The sequence below is a fragment of the Erithacus rubecula genome (genome assembly GCF_903797595.1).
Source record: "Erithacus rubecula genome assembly, chromosome: 13".
Taxonomy (NCBI): domain Eukaryota; kingdom Metazoa; phylum Chordata; class Aves; order Passeriformes; family Muscicapidae; genus Erithacus; species Erithacus rubecula.
The window spans coordinates 20,085,578-20,106,729 of NC_136665.1; the positions used below are offsets into that span (position 1 = coordinate 20,085,578).

The following is a 21,152-nucleotide window of genomic DNA, read 5'->3' on the forward strand; positions in this document are numbered from 1 at the left end:
ACTAACCGTCATCTGGTTCTGATAGTGAGCCTGGCCCCACAAAACACATTGCATCTGTCTTTTTTTCTGTTCTCTCATCATTTTCTCCTTCAGTTATTTCACTGCTGATTTGGCCACAACATAGCTTCAGTCTACTGCCCACCCCTCCTAACCTCCACAGCAGCTGAGAGGTGAAAGCCACTGTAAGTCTTTGCTCTACAGGCCAATGAAGGTAGTAAAGGGTAGGCAAATCTGTTGCACAATGGTTGTATCTGCATGCCTGCTCTCCCAGAAAATTTGGTTTTAATTTTCACACATTGGGCTGGAAACAGTTCCTTTCTTCACAGTCTCCAAAGTGCTGAGCCTCTCCTTGACACTCTTCAATTTAAATGGAGACATTTAAATCCTCTGGTTTCTTTCCTCACTATTTCCCCTTCACTTTGGCTCCCCATTCCTGCTGCTCATTCCCTCAGCACCACTCCATCTGGTTCCACTGTGGTGCTCACCAGCAGGCACTGCCACAGCACCTGCCCCCAGAGTCCCCTGAACACCCTGCAGACTCAGCTTGGCTACAGACCCAAGTCAGGAAAAGTGCTGCCAAAGGGCTGAAAAGACAGAAAACAAATGAAAAGGATCCAAATATGCTGGTTTTAAAATTTCCATGACGTTTCACGACCTGACATAGTCTTGGACTCTGTCTCAGATCTCCAGTGCTTGCAGCTAACACCACTGTCTCCCATCATCCTATTTCTCCTTTCATTATCTGTGTGTGCCAGTTCTTTCTACCCTTTTTCTGCCCATGCCTCTTCTTTCAGCTCACTCTTCCCCTGGGCTTCATGTTTGTTCAAAGCTCTCCAGTCCTGTGTTTGGCTTCATCTTTCACAGCCCTCTCTGCCACCCTCCCTGTTTTCCAAGTCCCTCTTCTAATTTTAGCAAACTAATGATTAGTCCAGGACACCAGGGTTTTGCAGCTGCTGCTCCCAAGAGATGGAAGGAAGAAAATAAGGATTTCCTTTTCCAAACCTGTTGGTCTTCCAGATGTGCAGAGTGTCAGGGTCTGTGATCCCTCTCTTCTCTGCCTGTTCCTCTAGGAAGTCAAAGAAATACTTCACAGCCACGGGTGGTTTGTCGTCCCGGATACTGAGAATGGCTTTGAACAAGTCATCCAGGAACTTCTGCAGTGTGCCCTGCAGGACAAGGACACATGGGGACTGGGGAGAGCAGCAGCACCCAAGCCCAGGAGAGCAGCAGAGGGGCTGTGACTGCTGCTCACCAGGGGAAGCCCTTTGCTGCCAGATGGGTACGTCAGAAGAGAGAGGGGATGGCAAAGCAGGGAGGAAACAGTTTGTTTGTGGATAGGGATAGAATAAACTTGCATTTGGGGTTAATTTCTTTTGACATCAAGATTTTCTTTCTTACTGCTGGGATCTCACATCTGTGCTTGCTCTGTACCCCACAGACAAAGAAGACCAGAGACTGCTGGCCATCACTGTGATCTTTGCTTCAGGGAGACGCCATGCTGGGATTAAAGATGGGCCAGATCTGACCTCAGATCACACAGACATTTCTCTGGCTCCCACAGCTGAGCATCTTCATCTCCTGTCCCAGCAGCATCTCTTTCTGGGGAGGTGGGTTCAGGTCTCAGCCATGCACCTCAATCCCTCTTGTTGCACAGAGCCCAGTGCACCCCAGGGAGATCATGTGGGCACTGCACAGCAGCAGGGATGAGCTGGGGAGCTGCAGGGAGCCCCAGGAGCCTGACAGCCTCACTGAACCTGCTGCAGCCACGCAGAGAGAGGTGCCACTGCCTTCAGGGAGCAGCCAGCCCTGCAGCACTCGTTCCCTGGAGCAGCCTCTCCCTCTAGGCCACAAACCATCCCTGCCAAGAACAGGGCAGCCCAGCTCTACCTTGGTGGACAGTAGCCGTGTCAGGTAGATCTCTGGAAGAACCTTCTTCCTGTGGCTCTGTCTGTGGGACTTCTTGTGTTCCACTGACTCGTCAGTTGGGAGAACCTGGGTCCAGATAAAGCACATGGTCAGAGCACTCTGCCCTGGAACTGTTGTACTAAATTTTCCTTTCAGCATAGAATTTCAATTGCATATAAAATTCAATTAAAAAGCGGTTATGCTTTATAAACAGACCCTTATATGGCTTTAAAAAAGTGATCCATAATACTCAGTTTTTCTGACATTTGCTTCTCATGTGCTCTTTATTGCCTCTCTCACCCTAGATGACGGAGGTGAACCCATCCATCTCCCTTGCACACTGGCCTGCTTGCCCCCCTGGCTCTCACAGCCCTGTCTGGGCTGTACCTCAGGCTCTCAGCAGCTGTGCACACAGCTTCTGCAGAAACCAGCTTTGCTTGGATTTGGAAAAAGCACAGTATGTAGGAATGCTGGCTTTTTCAAAACAAAAATGAATATTCCACTGGTCAGGTCAGTGAAATAGTGAATTACTGACAAAGAAAGCAACTGGAGTCCATCTTGACATCATTTCACATGTGAACATTGATTTCCCATCCCTTTTCCCTCCTTGCTCTGCAGGTGTTTCTACTTCAGCATGGAAAGGCTTGCAGTGAAAAGCCCCTGACACCAGGCTATGAAGTATTGCTGCTGCTGTCCAGGACAGCTCTTTCCAGGGCAGCTGTTACAGTGCCCAGCCCTTGGTGCCACGGCCAGCATGCCAGCAGCTGCCACAGGTGACCCAGCTGAGAGTGCTGCTGGCACTGCCACTGTGCCTGCCATGCTCTGACACACCCTGGGCTCTCTGCCTGCCAGCAGCTCCCTCAGGCACAGAAAGCTCTCTGCCATCCCTGTAACAGCTTGTCGTGTCCCTCAGATTATCTACAGATAAAGCTTACCTACAGGTCACCTTCCTGTGCCTCTCTGAACCCTGCTGAAGAGAACTAATGAGCCCTGGTGCAGCTTGTTCCTCACCTCTGACACTACAGCCCATAGACATCATTTAAGATAATATCAGCAGCCCTCATCCCTGCAGCCAGGAAAGGGACACTTACCAAGTGGAAGTACTTCTCAGTGTCCAGATCCTTCACTGTGAAGAACAAGAGAGACACAGTGGCTCAGTCAGGGGGACTGACATCCACCTCCACTGGTGACCTCCATGTCAATAGGCACCTGAACCCCAAGAACCCCAACACCAGGCTGGCATTCTCACCCACAAGTGATCTCAGTGTTTGTTTGTTTTGGGGGTGTTTATTGCATCATGGGGCTTGTGGCAAGTACCCTAGGAGGCACTTTAAGAGGGACTGAGGTCTCCCAAGGGATGTTTTAAGAGAGCCTTGAGAGGGCACAAGAGCAGGATGAGCACGGGGCACTCCTGCCCTGGGATGCCCCATGTGCCCCACGCTCCCAGGATTACCCTGAACCTCAGCACCAGGGCAGCTCAGCCCCAAGCAGCTCCTTGCCACAGCAGGAAAGCACTCCTGGACAGCCAGGCTCTCTGGAGGCAGCCTGGAAAGAGGGTTTGAAAATCCTTATTTAATGTGGATTGTCTCTCTTAGTCTGTTTTCACCCCGCACAGCCTGAAACCTGGCAAAGGACTGAATAAATGTAACTGTGAGAAAGAGGACTTTTTCAACCAAGGGGTTTCAGATTCTGCCTTTCTCTCACTCTGTTAGCACAGACTGGATGCCAGCTCCCAATGAGGGTGTGAGATGGGAGGTTCAAACACCTTGAGGGCTTGGAGAGCACCCTATGCCCCATGAGGCAGAGGGAGGACACTGGATAGCATCCGTTTAGAGCACTGCATCCCCAGCACCCATTTCCAGCCAGGGACAGCCCTCTGACAGTGCAAGCATTCCTAAGAGCAGGGAGGTGTTACCTCTGCTCAGCGTGGTGTCCTTCTTGTCTGTCAAACTCATGGCCAGGGATGCCCCTTCAGGGATCTGTGCAGGAAGGGAAGAACACACATCAATGATGGGAGCCTCACCAGTGCCTCCCTGGTCTGGGGAGATCCCAGGAACTGGGGGATGCTGGTGCAGTCTGGTTCTGCCACAAACATCCCCTGCCCCTGCCCCCCAAAGGGAATTTCAATACAGTTACAACATAGTGGGCTTCTGAAACCCCATGGGAATTGGGCAAACACATATCTAAGATACATTTTTGGATGTTGACACCAGGTAATTGGAAGAGGAAGGAGAGTTTGGCCATGCAGGTTTGCCATTCCCCAAGCAGAAGGGAGGTGGCAGCCCCTGTGGCACAGGGGCACCGTGCCAGCAGCAGGGCTGCTACCCCCATAACCACGTTAATGAGCACTCAGCTGCACTTCTGTTCTCCAGGCACAGCTACAGACCAGTGGGGACTGTGCTTCCAGGCATAACAGGGAATATGAAAACTGTTAAGTATTTCTGGTTTCATTTAATTTTAAACAGAAAAGCAGTAAGAAAACAATCTGATTCATCATGTTTCCTCATCCTTTTGGCCTCACTTCCTCGATGGTCTCCCCAGCTCCGGCTCTCAGGGCAGGCACTGGCATTTGTAGCTGCCATTCCAGCAGGAGTGTGGATCAAGAGCACTGTGATACTAATCAGCCAGGCTGGTGGCCCTTGGGAGCAAGAGCTCTTTCCCCTCCTCTTTCTGTTGTCAGTAATAACTTGTTTTGCATGAAGAGTGTTAATTAGTTTCTGTGTGTTGCAATATTAACGAGATTCTCGCCAGGGCAGATGTCTATTCCCTGGAAGCTCTCACGGAGCTATGGCAACCTCTCTGCTTGTTGCTGATGATCCCGTTTTTGGAGGGGAGCTGCAGCTTGCCCTGGAGGCTCTGAGGAGGCAGGGCTGCCTGGGGTGCCCTGGCTTTACCTTGTAATGTGCCAAGGTGTTGAGTTTCTTCCTGCCGTCCTCCACCACCGAGGTGTCATCCAGGTCCCGCAGGATGTAGCTGTCGGTGCTGGTGGCAAACCACTCTGAGCACAGAGAGGGGAGAGGTGAGTGGGAGCCCAGCCTGAAGGAGGCAGGGCAGGGGATCTGGCTGTGCTGTGTCTGCCTTCTGTCAGCTGCTGCACCATTGCAGTGCTTGCCCTGTTCCACAGCCTGGCTGCTCCCCTGCCCCTCTCCTTACCCAGGTCGACGTCTTCCACCCTTGGCCACTGGGAGTAGGGCACGTTCTTGCAGAAGGCCTCCAGGATTTTCTCTTTCACTTGACTGAGTGTGTCTGTGTCCATGGCTCTGACACTCAGGGAGTCCATCCCACAGCCTTGGAAGGAGACGTTGAGGTTCTGCAGGCAGAGGCTGTGTTAGGGATGACCTGCCTGGCTCTGCTGGCTCCCAGGAACGCTGCAGTGTCTGCACAGCTCTGGCTGGTGCACCCTGGCCCTGTGCTGATGGAAATCAGGCTGAACTAATGTGGCCATCGATGCTTTACAGCATGAGAAGCACTGATTTACAGCTCCAGGGGCTGAGTGCTCTGCTGACCAAGCTGGGAGAACACAGGGAGCAGCTCAGCAGCCCCTCTCATGCTGTCCTGCTAATGGGGCTTGACCACCCAGAGGCAGGAGGAGGAGTCAGCCTCCATTACCAGCCTTGTCCTCCTGCTTGGCTCCAACTGGTGACTAATGGACCACCAAAGCTCATTGCTCAGCCTCTGCTTGATGCAACATGCTCCACTGCTTAAACCAGCTCCAAGCCTGCTGCAATGCCTGGAGCCTTTGAGAGCTCCTGGACAGTGGGACAGGCAGCTGTGAGGGGCCACAGGCTGCCACAGACAGCTCAGAGATCAGGGAGGCACAGTCACTGCCCCAGTCGCAGTCTAAAGCTGCAGAGCAAGGAGAGCAACTCTATCAGAAACCCTCTTCTCTTTTTGTCTGGGTGCCTTCTCCCTCTCACCAGCTGTGCAGACCTAAATGCTGTGAACAGCATCTCCCTCTCACCAAGCTCTGGGGACGCCTCAGCACGTGGGTACTCACCCTTGGCTTTGCCTCTATGTTCTCCCTCAGCAGCCACTCCTCATTGAGGGTGTACCTGGCCTTCCCTGTAATGGCATCGATGGAACCCTTGTTGATCTGCTGCTTGATGGCGCAGATCAGCAGGAAGAAGGGCTCTCCAACTGTCTCCTAGGGAAAGGAAAGAAAACCAAGTCAGCAGGTTGGACCTGGTGGTGACAGGTCCATCAGCAGTGCAGCAGGGACGGGCTCTGTGGGGACAGTGAAGGTGCCTCTGTTCCAGGGAGCAGCACTAGTCCACCCCAGGTGCTGCACACACGTGGTGGGGGCCGTCACCTCCCAGCTCCCACTTGCCTCCCTCTGAGGCTGCTCAGAAGTTTTCAGACTTGTGGCATCATGACAGTGCAGATGGAGAAGAGGACCCAACAGCCAGCAAGAGCCTCAGGCCGTTTTTGGGGTGCTGTGACTGTCAGCACCAACACAGCCCAGCCAAGCTGTGCAGCAAGCACCAGAGCATGCACCAAGGGGCTGTGCCAGCCGTGCTGCCTCAGGGGCAGAGCTGCTGCTGCTCAGAAGGCAGGGACATATGCATGGCTGTGCTGAGCAGGGATGTGCAAATGTGCCTTAATTTACATATGAATTACACAGGAACAGGGAGAACCCAGCACACTGTGCTACAGAGATGCTTACTGCAGTCTGACAGGGTGCAGACTGTACACATGCTGCACTCAGCAGGACAAGATAGGGCTGATGGCACAAAAATCCAAGGACAGAGATATCTGGGCACCCAGCTTTCTCATGAGCCTCTCATGGTCAACTGAACCTCTCACTGCACTGCATGGTTTGCCACTGAATGCTTTGGGAGAGAGCCCACAGCCTGGGCCAGTGGCTCTGGGAACCAGCATTCATACTTCTCATACCACAGCAGAGCCCTCCTCACAGCAAAACACAGCATCAGGGTCAACAAGCTGCTCCCATGTGACAGCAAGCAAACACACCATTTAACTCCTTACACTCATCAAACCTAAGTTAATGGGAGAGGGGTGAACTGTGGCACTCCTGCAGCAAGAACGAAAAATACAACAGGGAGCATCTATTGGTGATGTGATTCAGCTACGCAGTTTAATGCCAAATTTCTGATCCACTTCTGCCTGCTGCACTGATGTGCAAGGGAAACTTCAGCTATTTTCTTAAGGAACTCTTCAGTGTTAGAGTACATCCCATTCTCCCTAATGTTCATGTTCAATTTCCTTCCAATGAGGCAAGTGCAAATTCTGCACATTTCTGTATTCGGAGCTCCCCCCGCACACAGCCCTGCCATCTGAGAGCCTGCTCAACACAACAGATACCCAATGGCTTTGATATTTGTCAGCTAGGAACTGCTAAATCCTGTTCAATCTGCTTCTTAATTAAAACTTGGTGATTCTTTTATCCTAATTGTCCTATAATTGCTAAAGCAATTAGTTGGATGTCAATTTGGCTGCGCAGCATTTGGTGCGGTCGATGCCGGGGATGCAGCAGGGCTGCCAGTGGGCACAGGCTGGCTGTGCCAGCAGGGCACTCACTGCCTCTGCAAGGGGAGCTTCACCAGCACTAGGCAGCTCTCTGGTCTGCTGCAGGGGTCCAATGATCCCTGCAGTGCTGCTGCCAGCACTGGGGCTCAGAGCAGGGGCTCAGAGCAGGGCTCTGGGTGCTGCAATGCAGGAAGGCTTCCAGAACGAAGAGGGAGGTGTGCAGTCAAGAAGTGGAGAAGCTGAGGATTGCAAAAAGTGCAGAATGTGCAGAAGACACAAAGAGCTCATTTTGGAGAGAAAGGCAGAAGGAGGATATTACAAGGGGACAGCTCTGACATGGAGACCTCCTGGGGCTGCAGTACCACTGCCCTCACACTGAGAGCCATAGGACACCCCTGGCTGGCCCTGCACACGGGGTCATCAGCCCCTGACACTGGCCATGCTGCCCCAGGAGCCCTGTTTGTGCCCCATGCAGCAGGGACAAACCCGAGGCTAAACTCAGCATTGGGCTCTGGAGCCTGCCCGTCCCTCCATGGGCAGCTCCTGCCAAAGGGGGATGCAGTGCCTCAAAAACATGAAACAGGGCAAGTCCTGCTGATGTGGGAACCCTTGTGGGCAGGAATGAGCACGGGCTGCTGGGGTCAGGGCTGGCTGGGGGCATCTCCCTCCCCTGGCACAGTGGGGTGGGCACTGTGGGGTCACTGTGGGGTCACTGCAGGGTGGGCACTGTGGGGTCACTGTAGGGTCAGTGCAGGGTAGGCACTGCAGGGTGGGCACTGTGGGGTCACTGCAGGTCCTGGCCCAGGCCATCCCACAGGGGACACAGCGACACTGCTCCACCAGAGAGATGCTATTTCTGTTTGGCTTTTTGGCTTTTGGGCTCAGGAACTGTGGGATGTTATGGAAATCTGCAAAAGTGCTAATCAGACAGCGAATTTCAAAGCAAGGGAAGAAGGGCTGGCAGGCAGGGACTGGAGATAAAATGGCAAACTTGTGAAACCTCCAGCATTGTTCGGAAAACTCATCTGGAAAGGAATCAAAACTGTCTTTGGACTTGGCTGGTTAGGAGAAAGGAAGTTTAACCAGAAGAGATCAGTGCTGATTCAGGACAAAAAAATACTTAAAAAAACACAGTCTGGGGCCTTTTTTTCCTCCTATTGTGAATGTATTTTAATGAGACTTCATTTTCATTTTTGACTGAACTGTTGTGGGCCCTTAAAGCTACCCAGGGCACTGAAATAACTGCAGTAATGGAAAGCACAGTTCAGGCTGGCAGGACTTGAACTGTTCCACGCACAAGGAGCGTGGGAGGGCTTCGTTTTTATATGCTTGGGAAAACAAAAGGGTTTAGAGCACAGACTGGAATCACATGTTGCTGCCCTATTAACACAACTCTGACAAGTTATTATAGATGTCCTCCCAGGAACACACTACAGCCATTTCCAAAATGTTTTGGTGAGCCTAGGGTGGGAACAGCACAGAAAACAGCTGCTTATCCCAAGTGCCTGCTAATTTTGGGAGAGTTATCTGTTTGCATTCTGTGAAGAACCAAACCTCCATCCCACACATAAAACTCGGGTAAGCTTGGACCCAGACACAAAAGCCAAATTCCAGAGCCCTACTTTTCCTGTAACTCCTCAGCCCCTTTGGAGCCAGGCACAATGGCACCGTGGTAGCTCACGGACAAGGCTTCTTTTACAGCCTTTTCCACCAAAAGTGCAGCCCAAAGCAGAGACACAGACCACTGCACCCACGGCTCCCTCTCAGTTCAGAGAGGAGAGCTCTGCACTGACTGTGCAGATGCTGCACTGCCCCTGAGCCCCTGGCTCTCAGCAAGCCCCCAGCAGCCTCCCAACTGAGCCAGCCCAGCGTGGGCTCCATCCTTCAGCTCCCTCCACATGTGCAGCCATGCCTGTGCCCAGCAGCCCCTTCCCAGCTGCAGACAGCCCCTCCAGACCCTTCTCCCCAGAACACAAATGGACGGGCTGTTAGGCACAGCACTAATGTGAAACAAATGTTTTGAGCATGTAGCGTTGACTTACAAGGGAAAATACAAGCACTTGGAATTTTTCCACTGCACAACGCAGGGACTTTCTCAGCAGCTGTTTCAAATAGACATTGTGATTAATGGGGATAATTCAGGAATGAAAACCAGGCCGATCATCACATGTCTGACAGAGCAGTGCTACAGGCAGGCGGGCAAGCCTTCTTTCTAACCAAGAAATGCCTCTCTAAAGGCAGCAGTTTGATCCTTAGGAATGCAAGGCACATGGGAGGCCTTTGGCTATCACTACTATTTAAATCACAGTCCTGAGCTGACAGCAGCCGTGTGGAAGGAGGTGCTGTCTGTTCCACCACAGGAGCTCCATCCTCATTTGTGTGATGGGGAAGATGCCAGCTCTGCTGATCTGGATCAAGCTCCTGTCCCATTGCACAGCTGGGCTTGTGTCACCTGGGACAAATTTCCTTTCCAGACACTCCTGTCTGACCATTTCTTTTCCCTTTTTTTATTTCAGGAGCAGCTCAGTGTCTCCTCTGATCCCACCCTCACTGTGGAGAATGTGAGATATCAGAGTCTACTGGAAATCAACTTCATTGTGCTTTAGTTTGGAAACTATTTGCTTTCAGAGGTGGGACAGAGGCTGCAGGGATGCTCTGCACTGCCATGGCTTCAGGCTGGATTGGGAGGGGACTGCAAACCCAGTGTGTAGCCTTAGGCCCTGCCAAGGAGCTGCTGCAGGGGATGGAAATGCACGTTCAGCCAGCAGCCCAACAGCTCTGCAAAGGACCCTGTCAGCTCACAGTCCTGCTCCCACCATACCCTGTTCTCATCTCCCTCTGTGGGCCATGAGCAGGGGGAAGCCAGCTCAGAGCTCAGAGCTCAGAGCATCACTGCCTGGCCCTGGGGATGGCCACAGCCCCTCCAGGATGGCCACAGCCCCTTCAGGATGGCCACAACCCCTCCAGGATGGCCACAGCCCCCTGGGATGGCCACAGCCCCTTCAGGATGGCCACAGCCCCCTGGGATGGCCACAACCCCCTGGGGATGGCCACAACCCCTCCAGGATGGCCACAGCCCCCTGGGGATGGCCACAGCCCCTCCAGGATGGCCACAGCCCCCTGGGGATGGCCACAACCCCTCCAGGATGGCCACAGCCCCCTGGGGATGGCCACAGCCCCTCCAGGATGGCCACAACCCCTCCAGGATGCCACATTCCCACTGCCCCTGCCCAACCTGTGGGAAAGGGCAGCTCCCACTCATCCTGTGTGTGGAGCTCCTCACCATTGTGTATGTAATGTGCTCAAGTCTTCAGGCCCATGTGATAAGGCTCCACTTTCCTCTTTTTCTTTTTTCCCTGAGAAAGCCTTCTTGCACAATGTCCATTTTTAGCACAAGCTGGAGCTGGATCAGATGCCTCACATGTGGTCTCCCCTCCCCAAAAGGGAAAATCAGCACTTTTTTTTCTACAATGGTTAAACTACAGGCACAAAATCTGAAGATTAAAAAAATTTACAAATTTCCTCTTTTCTGTCCTTGCAGGCTGGATAGCAGAGCTACATTGGCTCAGCCAACCTCATCCACTCCTGTGACTCTTCTTTTGTTAGACTGGCTAACTCTGTTGGCTAAAATGAAAGATTATGGACTACAAAACCACTGGCTTTAGGACAAAAATTGATCATTTGGGATCAGGAGACATCACAATGTGTATGAAGACAACACAGAATCGCTTCTATGGATGCAGAAAACACTTATGAAAAAGATATTTTTTCAAAGGCTTTTTCAAGGCTCCTCCCGTGGGTAAAATGGGGTATCCTCCAATTAACTGCTGTGGAATCAATTAAGTTATTACTCAATTCTTCTGGGGAATTCCAAACAGAGCTGGCAAATGTGGGAGATAAAGCACTGAGCAGATGGACTGCTGATGGCTCTGAGATGCCAAACATATTCCTGCTCATTACCAAGAGAAGACCAGCAGCCTTCAGGGACAGCCCCAGCTCTCCTGCTCAGATGTGAGCAGAACCAGGAGCATAAGAGCCCCCAGGGCAGTGGGACTGGCACAGAGCAGCCCCTGCCCCTCTCAGAGCTCCAGGGACAGACACTGACTGCCCAGCAGGGCTGTGCCAGCTGTCACACAAACTGCACACAACCACCTGCTTCCCAAAGCCTACAGACACCCTGGGTATTTCTCAGCTCCCCTGTGGCTCTTCTCAAGCACAGGGAAAACACTGATCTGTTCTCTGACCTGCCATGGAGACTGAGCTCAACAAAGCCCTGGGCAGAAGTGGAGAAGCAACTGAACTTGAGGTTGTTTTCCTACACCTGAATCATTCATCACATCAGTTTGCCCAGTGTTAGGGACCATCTGAGTGGCACTGCTAGCAAGTGCCAGGTCCCAGGCTGTCCCATCCCTCATCCCTGCTGCACACAGAGGTGACCTGGCTCTCTTACTCTGAGATAGCTGTACATGCAGATGGACATCCAGTTGGTGAGCATCTTCTCCACCACAGATTCTGTCCTCCTCAGCATAAGCTTGGGGTTTTTGGAAGCTGAAGCATCTATTAGATCCACCAGGAGGTCCTTCATGATGCTGGTGTAATACTCCAGTTTCCCATGCAGTGCAATGGTAAGCAAGGAGGCCAGGTTACATCTGAAACACAGAACAGTACAGGACTCAAGCCCCAGTCCCACAAGGCTGAACTGCTGACTGGCACTGAAAAACCCAACACACAAAAGACAGTCTTTCAGACAATTTTCATGAGCCTTCTTAATGGCATTAGAAGTTCCAACCCTCCTTCAGTGCTGCAGGACCTCAGGCCAGCTTGCACACTCTCATGGTTAACCAAATGAGTGAGTGCTCTGCAGGGTTTATGGCCATGCATTCCTATCAGAAATGTTGAGGCAAGTGTAACTCAGCCATCCACTGAAACACACCCAGACACTGGCTGGATTTGGATTAAGGATAAATTAGTCTCCTCCAGCTGCCAAGTCTTTGGTTCTGAAGCTCATACCTGTCTCTGACAGCAAAGTCCTTCTGCTGCTCGAGAGCATGGACAAACACAATGAGGAAGTGCTTGTTGTTGAGTAAGGTGGAGAACAGAGAAATTCCTTCTTCCATGTTGGGTCTGCAGTTCTCAGGGATCTGAAGAAAAATTTAGACAGCAGACTAAGAAAACCCTGCTTGTTGTTTTCCTCCACATTTTATCGCTCTTGATGACAGGGATGCCCCTACTGAGCACAGAGATACCAAGCAGAAGAGAAGAGCCCCTCTTCCCTCTATGTGACCCAGCCAGCAGCCCTGCTGGCAGGGGACACACAGCTGGGGCAGGGGCAGTGCCCATTCCACTCTGTTCAGCACTCCTGGGGATACCTGGAGCACTGTGGCCAGTTTGGGGCTCCCCAGTGTGAGACAGATGGAGCAAGATTCACAGATCTGCCTTTTCAGCTGGCAAAGCTGATGCAGTGCTGCCCTGAGTTATGGCTAGCAGCAGCCAAAAGTGTTTGTTCTGGGGGGTCACTCACCTTCCATTCCCCCACCAGCAGTGGGTGTGTTTCCTGGAGGTGGGAGCCCAGCTGAGAGCTGAGCTGCTGGGATGGCAGGATGTAGCACTCCTCGTAGAGAGAGGAACACTGGAACCAAGCACAGTGTTAGGGAGGGGAACAACAGGGGGGCTTCTCAATGGCACTAAAGCCACCCAGTCCAAAGACATGCACAGGGCTGGGTTATGGGGCCCTGAAACACTTTGCAGGAGCCCCCAAATGGGTAAACAGCACAAGGATGGGGGAGGCTTTAGTCTGCACGAATATGAGGCTGTTAGGGCAGGGAGACTGCAAATAGAGTAATGTGACAGCTAGAAAACTCCCAAAAGAGACAGTTTTACAGAAGAATATATCAAAATAGAGGAGTTCAGGGTGCTTCAACATATGTAACTTTTAAAACAGATGGGAAAAATGTTTAAATCTCTAGCATTTATATACCAGCCCGAATCTTAAAGCCTCTAGTGTGCAGAGACATGGAGACTGCATAACTGAAAAACCTGAGTAATAGCTACTAATGAAACACTCTGCAGTCATAAATAATCATCTCAGTCCTCAGCACTGGCACACCACTGCCTGGGGGATGAAATACAGCCACAGTGAAGGGCACACAGGCTCACAGCAGAGCACCCAGTGACAGGAGTGACGGCAGCAGCACGTCTGGGGCAGCTCTGGTGAAGGACTCGGGCAGACAGATTGGGACTGGGAGCCCAAGGGACATTTACTGGGAGCACCACGCACCCAACCTTGGACAGGGGGGAAGGGAGAGACAGAGGCATCCAAAGAGCTCCTGAGGACTGGCTGAGCTGCTGGGAATGCCTGGGGGCACTCTGCATGGGACAAAGAGCCCCTCTCCTTGATTGCCAGTTCACCCTCCAGCCACCCTCCAGCCTCTGCTGAATGGAGTGGGGTGACACTGGAGCCCTTGAGGAGGAGACCCCAGCACTGTGCTGGTGTGGGAGCTCTCCCAGAGGAGCTGTGCAATGGCCCCAAAGAGGCAAGCCAGAGCAGCTCCTGGGACAGCTGCCACCAGCCTCTGTCATGTGTGATCTTGTATGTCACCTCAGGAGGTGCAGCTCCACTTTTGATGATAATTGAGGCTGAAATATGTGACAAGTAAATATGTAACAGTGGAATGATTTTGTGACACTGCAAAAGCCCTTCAGCAGAGCCCTATGGTTGGGACACATCTGGGAGCAGTGAGGTGCCCGTGACACGCGCTGCCTCCTTACTTTGGGGAAGAATGTCCTGGTGACAAAGTGCTTGTACTCCAGGAAGGGGATCCCCTGGCTGCGGTTTAGCTCCTTGGTCAGGTCTGTCATGTCTGTCTGCAGCTCTGCAAAACCTTACACAAAGAGAGGTGCAGATGGTGAGAGCCCAGTCCCCACCAGCCGAGACAGGCTGGCACTGGAGGCAGGGAACGCTCCTCTGCCCCTCGTGCCATGCTGGGCTGGAGCTGAGTTTGCTCTGAGCAGCACATTCCCATCAGGATTTAACCATCAGACTGTGCACCTTGCCCTGAGCACTGACAGAACACTCCCTGCCCAGGAGCCCCAGACCCCCAGAACAGGATCATGGACCATGGGATGGTGGCTGCCAATATTGGAATATTCCCAGCGCTCCACGAGCAGTGTGCTGCAGTTTCTGCTGCACCCAAGAGGAAAGCACAGTGAGGGTTAGTGTGACCTTCAAGGAACCCTCTGACACAGCCCAGACCATTAACCCCAGGGCAGAGAAGCTGGTGGCACTGGAGATCAGTGGCTTGCCCAAGCCAGACGGCAGGACAGTGACACTTCCAGCCACTGAGCCACATTCCCAAACTCCGTCAAAGCTCACAGGTGATCACAGAATCTCTCCTGCAAATAATTCTGTGATCTACACAGCACAAGGTGAATGGCTTCAAGCCCAAGTTCCCACTCCTAGCCATGGCTCCTTGGCTCCCAGACAGACTCACCTTTGCGGATTTCCTCCCGGATCTGAGACTCCATCTCCTCCATCTGGAGCAGCGTTTTCTGCCAGTAGCGCTCAGCTCTGCGGCTCTTTGTGCAGAACACAAAGAGAGCTGGAAAAGAGGAAGAGAACAAGCCTTTTGGACCTGGGCTTAGGAGCAGCTGCAGCTGGGCTCAGAGCAGCTCTCCCTGACATGAGTGCAGAAAGCTAAACCCAGAGCTGGTTTCACACCTAGCACCAGACTGGTATTGCTCAGGCAGTTGTCGATTATCTGTAAATAAGTAAAACCAGCTGGGATTTCATGATCATGCTGTAACTGTCATCTTCAATTTAGGTCTGGGCTGTCTGTATTCAGCTTAACTGTATATTAATGTGTTCCAGCTGATTAATGAATACAGAATTGAGGATGTTTACCACCTATATTACAGTGTTCATATCTGACAGTCTTCCCATGCCTCCAGAAATGTGTTTCTAATCATGGGTGGTGCATGTAGTAAATAGGGTGCATTAGAGCCTTTATTAAAAATAAATTAAATCCTTATTATAAAACCTTCATTTGCTGTGAACTGGCAGGTTTCCTGCTGCACAGTCATTCTGTGCAGGGACCCCAGCCTGAGGACAAAGATGTGCAGCACAGCTTCCAGCCAGGTACATACACCAATGTGCCTGCTTCAGATTTGCAGCTAAGGATGCTGGCTCTGCTCTTCCTACTTCACCAGGCACCTGCCACTGCTTGTTTCTTACACCTTGGTCTAAGAGCACCTTTGGAATGGTCTGGGACAGTCATGCCTGTGACCAAGATCAGTTTCTCACATGCCTCTTTAATGTGTATTATAGTATAAAGTATATACTATATATAGTATAAGTATTTGGGGAAAAGGGTAAGTTTATAAATATCATACGTTCAATAGAGTTGAGCTGTGTGTTCAGCCAGGAAAAGCTCTGTGCTGCAGGGAGCTGTGGCCATACCTGCTGCACCCAGACTAGCTTCAGGTACTGCACAACTGCAGCACTGAGAGCCACCTTCACACCTCCACACGCAGAGAGAAAAGCCCTGCCAGAGCCTGGGAGCACAGAGTCCTTCCTTACCCACGACAGAGAGGACCAGCAGGATGCTGCAGATGACGATGGAGACGATGATCGCGGTCTCTCCTCCGCCGAGGTGCAGCATGGCAATCGTGTAGTTGAACTTTCCAACTTGGATCTGAGGAGGGAGAAGGAGGGAGGAACGCCGGAGCTGAGCAGGTTCCCAAGGGGCTGGGAGCAGGGAGGGAGGCAGGGCAGCCCTGAGCAGAGCAGTCAGTCTGGCCCGGGCTCCCAGGCTGCGTGGGAGGGAGCTGGGCTGTGACCCCGCGAGGCTCCAGGAGCCCCAGTCCCTCCCAGCAGGCTGTGGAGCTGCACTGGAGCCCATCCCAGCACCACCACAGGGCTTTGGTGCCAGAAGTGCAGGGCCCACAGCCCCACTGTTCCTGCCCCAGAAGAGACAGCCCTTTCCTAGAGAGCCCTGGTGCTGCTCTTACCAGAAAATCACTTCCACTAAGCATCAACCTTTTCATGGCTCTGAACAGCCTTTGGAGCACTGCTGCACTCGCCTTTCCCCTCCACAACCAGAACAGCTGCCACCCAGAAGAAGCAGGGTTAAGAAACTTTAAAGTCCTTGAAATATAAATAAACGAAGGGAATAAAAATAAATGAGACCATGGGGGAGTAATGGTCTTGTGGCAACAGCAGTGAAAGGGGTGTCAGAAGGTGCTGGCTCTGCTCCCAGCCTGTGCTTCTTGTGACAACAAGCACAAACCACTAGAGCTCAGTCCTTGGGTCTCCTGATCTCCAGAAGGGAAGAGGCCAGCACACATCACAGGCTGGCAACTCACTGGGTGCTGTTTACAAACAGCTCTTTGGGCCCTTGGGATGAAAGGATTCCACAGTATCATCTGATAAGGAAAACTCATGACCACACAAGGCTTTCGCTTCTGGAAATGGGAGTTTCACTTCTCCCAAGGAAGGAGAAGTGAGAGAAACTTGAGAAAAAACCTTGAAATTAGGTAGGGAAGAGCTCCAATAATCTTACAATTTGATTAATCTTTTGATTAATCGCAATTAATCTCCGATTTCCTGTGTCAATGAACATCCCTGGGAAAGGTGCCCACTGGGGTGAAATTGCAGCAGCTCTCAGCCACTGGACCAAAGCCATCCCAAAAGCAGGATCTTCCCAGCAGCTCCACCACCAGACACCCATCTCCATCAGAGGGGAGCCCAGCCCCAGGAGCACGGCTGGGCACGGTGCTGCCACTGGGAGCTCCAGACTCGGGGGGCTCTGGTCTCTGCCCTGGCACATTGTCCAAGAGCCAGGGGACAGGGACAGGGGCACAGCACTGCAGGGGCACGGGGCAGCTTCACTGCACTCCCACAGACACCTGCCAGCCCCAGCAGCTGCACCTCTGCCCTCTGACACCTGCAACGAGGCAGCTCCTCAGCGTCTTCTGAGTCTTCTGTCCCACCCCACTTGACAAGTCTCTCCTGTGTAGAGGGACAGCTCCACCCAGCACTCAGTGTGACCCTGCCCTGTGTCACCACAGCCATTTCCCGTGGGGGATAAGGCAGCAGCCCCTCGTGGAATGGCCAGCAGGAGAGCGCCCCAGCCACGTCTGTGGGTTCAGTAAGGATGCACAGGTATGAATATAAGCAGATTAGTCAGCTGCACTTTCATTGCTGGTGCAGCCTGAACAGCCTTGTATCTCTCCTGCTTCCTGGGGACTTGCCCTGATTGGTTAATGTCACATCAAGACTAGCAAACTCAAAAATTCCTTTTCTTCCACAAAGGGATTCCCCTGTTTCTCAGTTCTTATTAAAAAAACCCAGGAAAAAAGAAGTTAAAAATTACCCAGTTTAAAATTCCTGTTAAGATGACTCAAAAAATCCTGTTACTTCTGCATTTCCATGTTTCCAGTTTGCAACAGAATTTCATGCACCCCAGATTGTTGCCAGTAGACTGGACAGGCTGTCAGTGAATTGGTGTCAGAGGACCCCGTGCCCATCCCTGCACCCTGTGCCCAGCAGGGACCCCGTGCCCAGCAGGGACCCCCTGCCCAGCACTCACTGTCACGGGCAGCTGCCGCTCCGAGGAGCTCAGCGACTCATTGATGGAGCAGTGGATGACTTTGTCTGAAACAATCTGGATCTCACACGAGATCAGGCCGATTTTCACCTGGTACTCATTGCTCTCCAGGCCCAGGCTGTCAGGCTCTTTCTAAAGACAGAAATAAAATCAGGATGTCAGGCTGCAGCATAGCAGTTGGAATTGCAATCGATCTTCTGCTTTCCTTTCCCTATTCCCTGCTGGTTTGCAGACCTGGGAAGACTCTCCCTCACCAAGGACATTTTTCCAGCAATCCACAGGAAAGCCAAAACCAAGCCATTCCCCATTTTCCTGTTTCCCATTCTTCACTCAGCATGGGGCACAGGATCAACAAGCCCCTCATGGAACCTGGGAAAATCTGCTTTTGATGGGGCCTGCTGTGCACAGAAGATAAGGATGTGAGTGCCCATCTGGGAGGGGGAAGGATGTACAGCAGAGGGGACAGCCAGGGGATGCGCCTGCAAAACCTGAGAGAGGGGGAGCACATTTCTGGAGCACGTTGCAAACGATTAGGATATCCTGCAGCAAACAATGGCCTTTGAATTACTATTGCTCATTGTCCAGGCCACTCGGCTTCTGCACCCCAACTTCCTTGTGAGCTGAGCTGAATTCAGTAGCCAAAAGAGAAGAATGAATGATCTGTTTCTGCAGGAATAAACACCTATTGTCTAGCCCTTCTGCTGCACCTGCCTGGTTTCAGGCCAGGGCATTGCAGTTCTTTTCCACTGTTCACTCAGCCCCTTGCTAAGCACCCTCCCCACACAGCTCCCTGGCACCATGCCCCAGGAGCATCCCCAGTGCAGGCTGCACCTCCTGGGGCAGAGAGATGCAAAAGCTGCAGCTGAGCCAAATTCTGGCAGCTGCTCCTCCTCTCCAGCTCCCACCCTGCCCCTTCTGTCTCCTGTGCCTGCAGACAGTTCCTGTGCAGGTACCCAGGGCCGGGGATCTGCCCAGGGTGGGTTTGGCAGCACCCAGAGAGAAGCAGAGCCGCAGCCGCTGCCCCCTTACATGTATGACCAGAGTCAAGGGCTCGCCAGGATGGTGCTTGATCCACTTCTCCTTCTTGGCCGTGGAGAACTGGGGGTCAGCGTAGTAGCCCAGGCTGAACTTGCTGACGGGCAGGGTCTCCTCGGGGTACAGCTCCTCGTCCAGGCCCGGCCGCTCGTCCGTGTACAGGCGCCCGTTGAGGTAGAAATCCACGGGGGCCGGCTTGGCGCCCGCCGTGACGTTGGAGGCGGCGGGAGAGGGGCAGGTGATGGCGGTGTCAGTGTGCACCTGGCAGCGCTGCAGCAGCAGAGGGGCTCAGAGCCAGCCCTGCCGGGACCCCAGCCCCACCAGGGACCCCAGACCCACAGGGCCCCCCAGACCCACAAGGCCCCCAGACCCACCGGGGCTCCCAGACCCACCAGGGACCCCAGACCCACAGGGCCCCCAGCCCCACCGGGCCCCCAGCCCCACCAGGCCCCCAGCCCCAGCCCAGCTGCTGGCAGCAGCCCTGCTCCAGCCTGGCCAGGACACGCACCGTGTGCTCCCTGCCGATGCCACGCACCGCCATGGACACGTTCTGCACCAGCCCAAAGCCTCTTCCCTCCAGGGTGATGATCCTGCCCCCGCTTTGGGAAGGGAAGAAAGAGAGGGTCACTGCAGAGGACAGTGCAGCCGTGGCATGTGATGGCTGCATCTTCCTCCTGACATTTTCTCAGAGATGTTTCCGAGATGCCTGAGCACAAAATGTGACCCAGCAGACAAAGTCTTCTTCCTACTTACAGCAAAGATCCACACAGCTACCACAATATCAGGGAAGAAAGGAAGGAAGGAAGGAGGAGTAGATGCTCTGGTGGGAAGGGGTGAGCCTCTTCCAGCATCAGTGGATGTCCCCCTTCCTCCCACTGCCCAGAAGAGCAGCAGGCACCCTGCCACTGGCTGTGTTACTAACACGTGAAGGGATGGCCAAGAGACATCCCCTGCCTCTGCCCTGCACAATCCACACAGAACTGTGGGACTTGGAGAAGGAAACGTCCCTCATCCTGCATCTTCCAGGAATTTCTGAGAGATCAAGGTGTGAAAGTTGTTGTGTTTTGAATCTGCTTGGCGGGGGTGGGGGGGGGGGATGCAGCACAGGGGCCTCTCACTGTGCAGTCAACTAACAAGAATAATGAGCAGCCCCAATGTGCACAAGGCAGAGCAATGGCTGGAGAACCATCACCACTCATCTGCACCTTAGATAAACCTTCCCCTTCCCCTCTATCACATTTGACTTGTTTGGAGTATTTGCCAGGGCACAGGCAAGACTCACAAGTCCTGTTATCCAAAGAGCACTCCAGGCACAGTGACTTCTGGCACGAGGCCCCAGGGTTCTCTGAAGCCTGGGGGTATCACTGGGAATTTGTGATCCACATTTCTAGCTAGGAGCCTGTCACATCTGCAGACTAGTGCACAACTTTCGCTTTGGTTTAGATTTTGGTTATATGGATTATTTCATCAATGTGGTGAGAGAAATCAGATCCAGCTAACTTTTACAGCAGTTATTGGCACTTGTGGTCAGCAGCCCAGCAATGTCTGAAGCACTCGGACTGCAGGAGCTGCACCAGAGGCTGGAGAGAGCCTGCAGCTCCCATTCTTCTGAAATTTGGGAACTGCTCTAAGTGCCAAGGACGCAGACTAAGGTAACAAAGAAATAGCCCAGTGGTTTCCTTTGTGACAGGGGCAGGACATTCTTCCCGTCTCTTTTTAGACACCGCTCTCGCCACTCAGCACTTGGAAGCTTTGGAGGGGCTGTGCCTGACTGAGTCATGGCTCTGCCTCTGCCCAGCATTCCCACAGCCTGCAGCCTTGGCACTGTGCTTGGGAACAGAGAGGCAGCTTTGTTCCAAGGGCATCAGACCACCAGCTCCTGCTCGGCCCTGGGCGCGCTGCTTTCAGTGATGTCCTGCTGGCCCCCCAGATTTCCTACCCAGCCCTGGGTTTTCCAGCTCCAGGTGAGGAGGGTGCAATTTCACCACGGTATCCAAAGGAACAGAAGTCTGAGAACTCCACAGAGACGTGAAACTAAAAGCAACGCGCTTTAAAAATTAAATACTGTGACCTCGGGGAAGGTTGAAATCCAAAATTACAAATCTCATCTTATCCTCCAGC

At 52.8% G+C, this 21,152-nt stretch overlaps 1 protein-coding gene across 2 annotated transcripts in view; it reads right to left on the reverse strand.

The window, feature by feature from the left end:
• PLXND1 (plexin D1) overlaps positions 1-21,152 on the reverse strand; it is a 66,999-nt gene that overhangs the window by 7,123 nt on the left and 38,724 nt on the right. For both annotated transcript variants that reach the window (XM_079316955.1, XM_079316954.1), the window contains exons 17-32: positions 19,540-19,630; positions 19,026-19,301; positions 17,979-18,128; positions 15,968-16,082; positions 14,883-14,990; positions 14,161-14,273; positions 12,914-13,021; positions 12,403-12,533; positions 11,843-12,041; positions 5,903-6,049; positions 5,059-5,215; positions 4,800-4,903; positions 3,821-3,884; positions 2,997-3,031; positions 1,888-1,992; positions 1,003-1,166 (exon numbers count right to left, since the gene is read on the reverse strand). In XM_079316955.1, the coding sequence (XP_079173081.1) occupies positions 1,003-1,166; positions 1,888-1,992; positions 2,997-3,031; positions 3,821-3,884; positions 4,800-4,903; positions 5,059-5,215; positions 5,903-6,049; positions 11,843-12,041; positions 12,403-12,533; positions 12,914-13,021; positions 14,161-14,273; positions 14,883-14,990; positions 15,968-16,082; positions 17,979-18,128; positions 19,026-19,301; positions 19,540-19,630 (2,067 nt within the window). The remainder of the gene's footprint in view (positions 1-1,002; positions 1,167-1,887; positions 1,993-2,996; positions 3,032-3,820; positions 3,885-4,799; positions 4,904-5,058; positions 5,216-5,902; positions 6,050-11,842; positions 12,042-12,402; positions 12,534-12,913; positions 13,022-14,160; positions 14,274-14,882; positions 14,991-15,967; positions 16,083-17,978; positions 18,129-19,025; positions 19,302-19,539; positions 19,631-21,152) is intronic.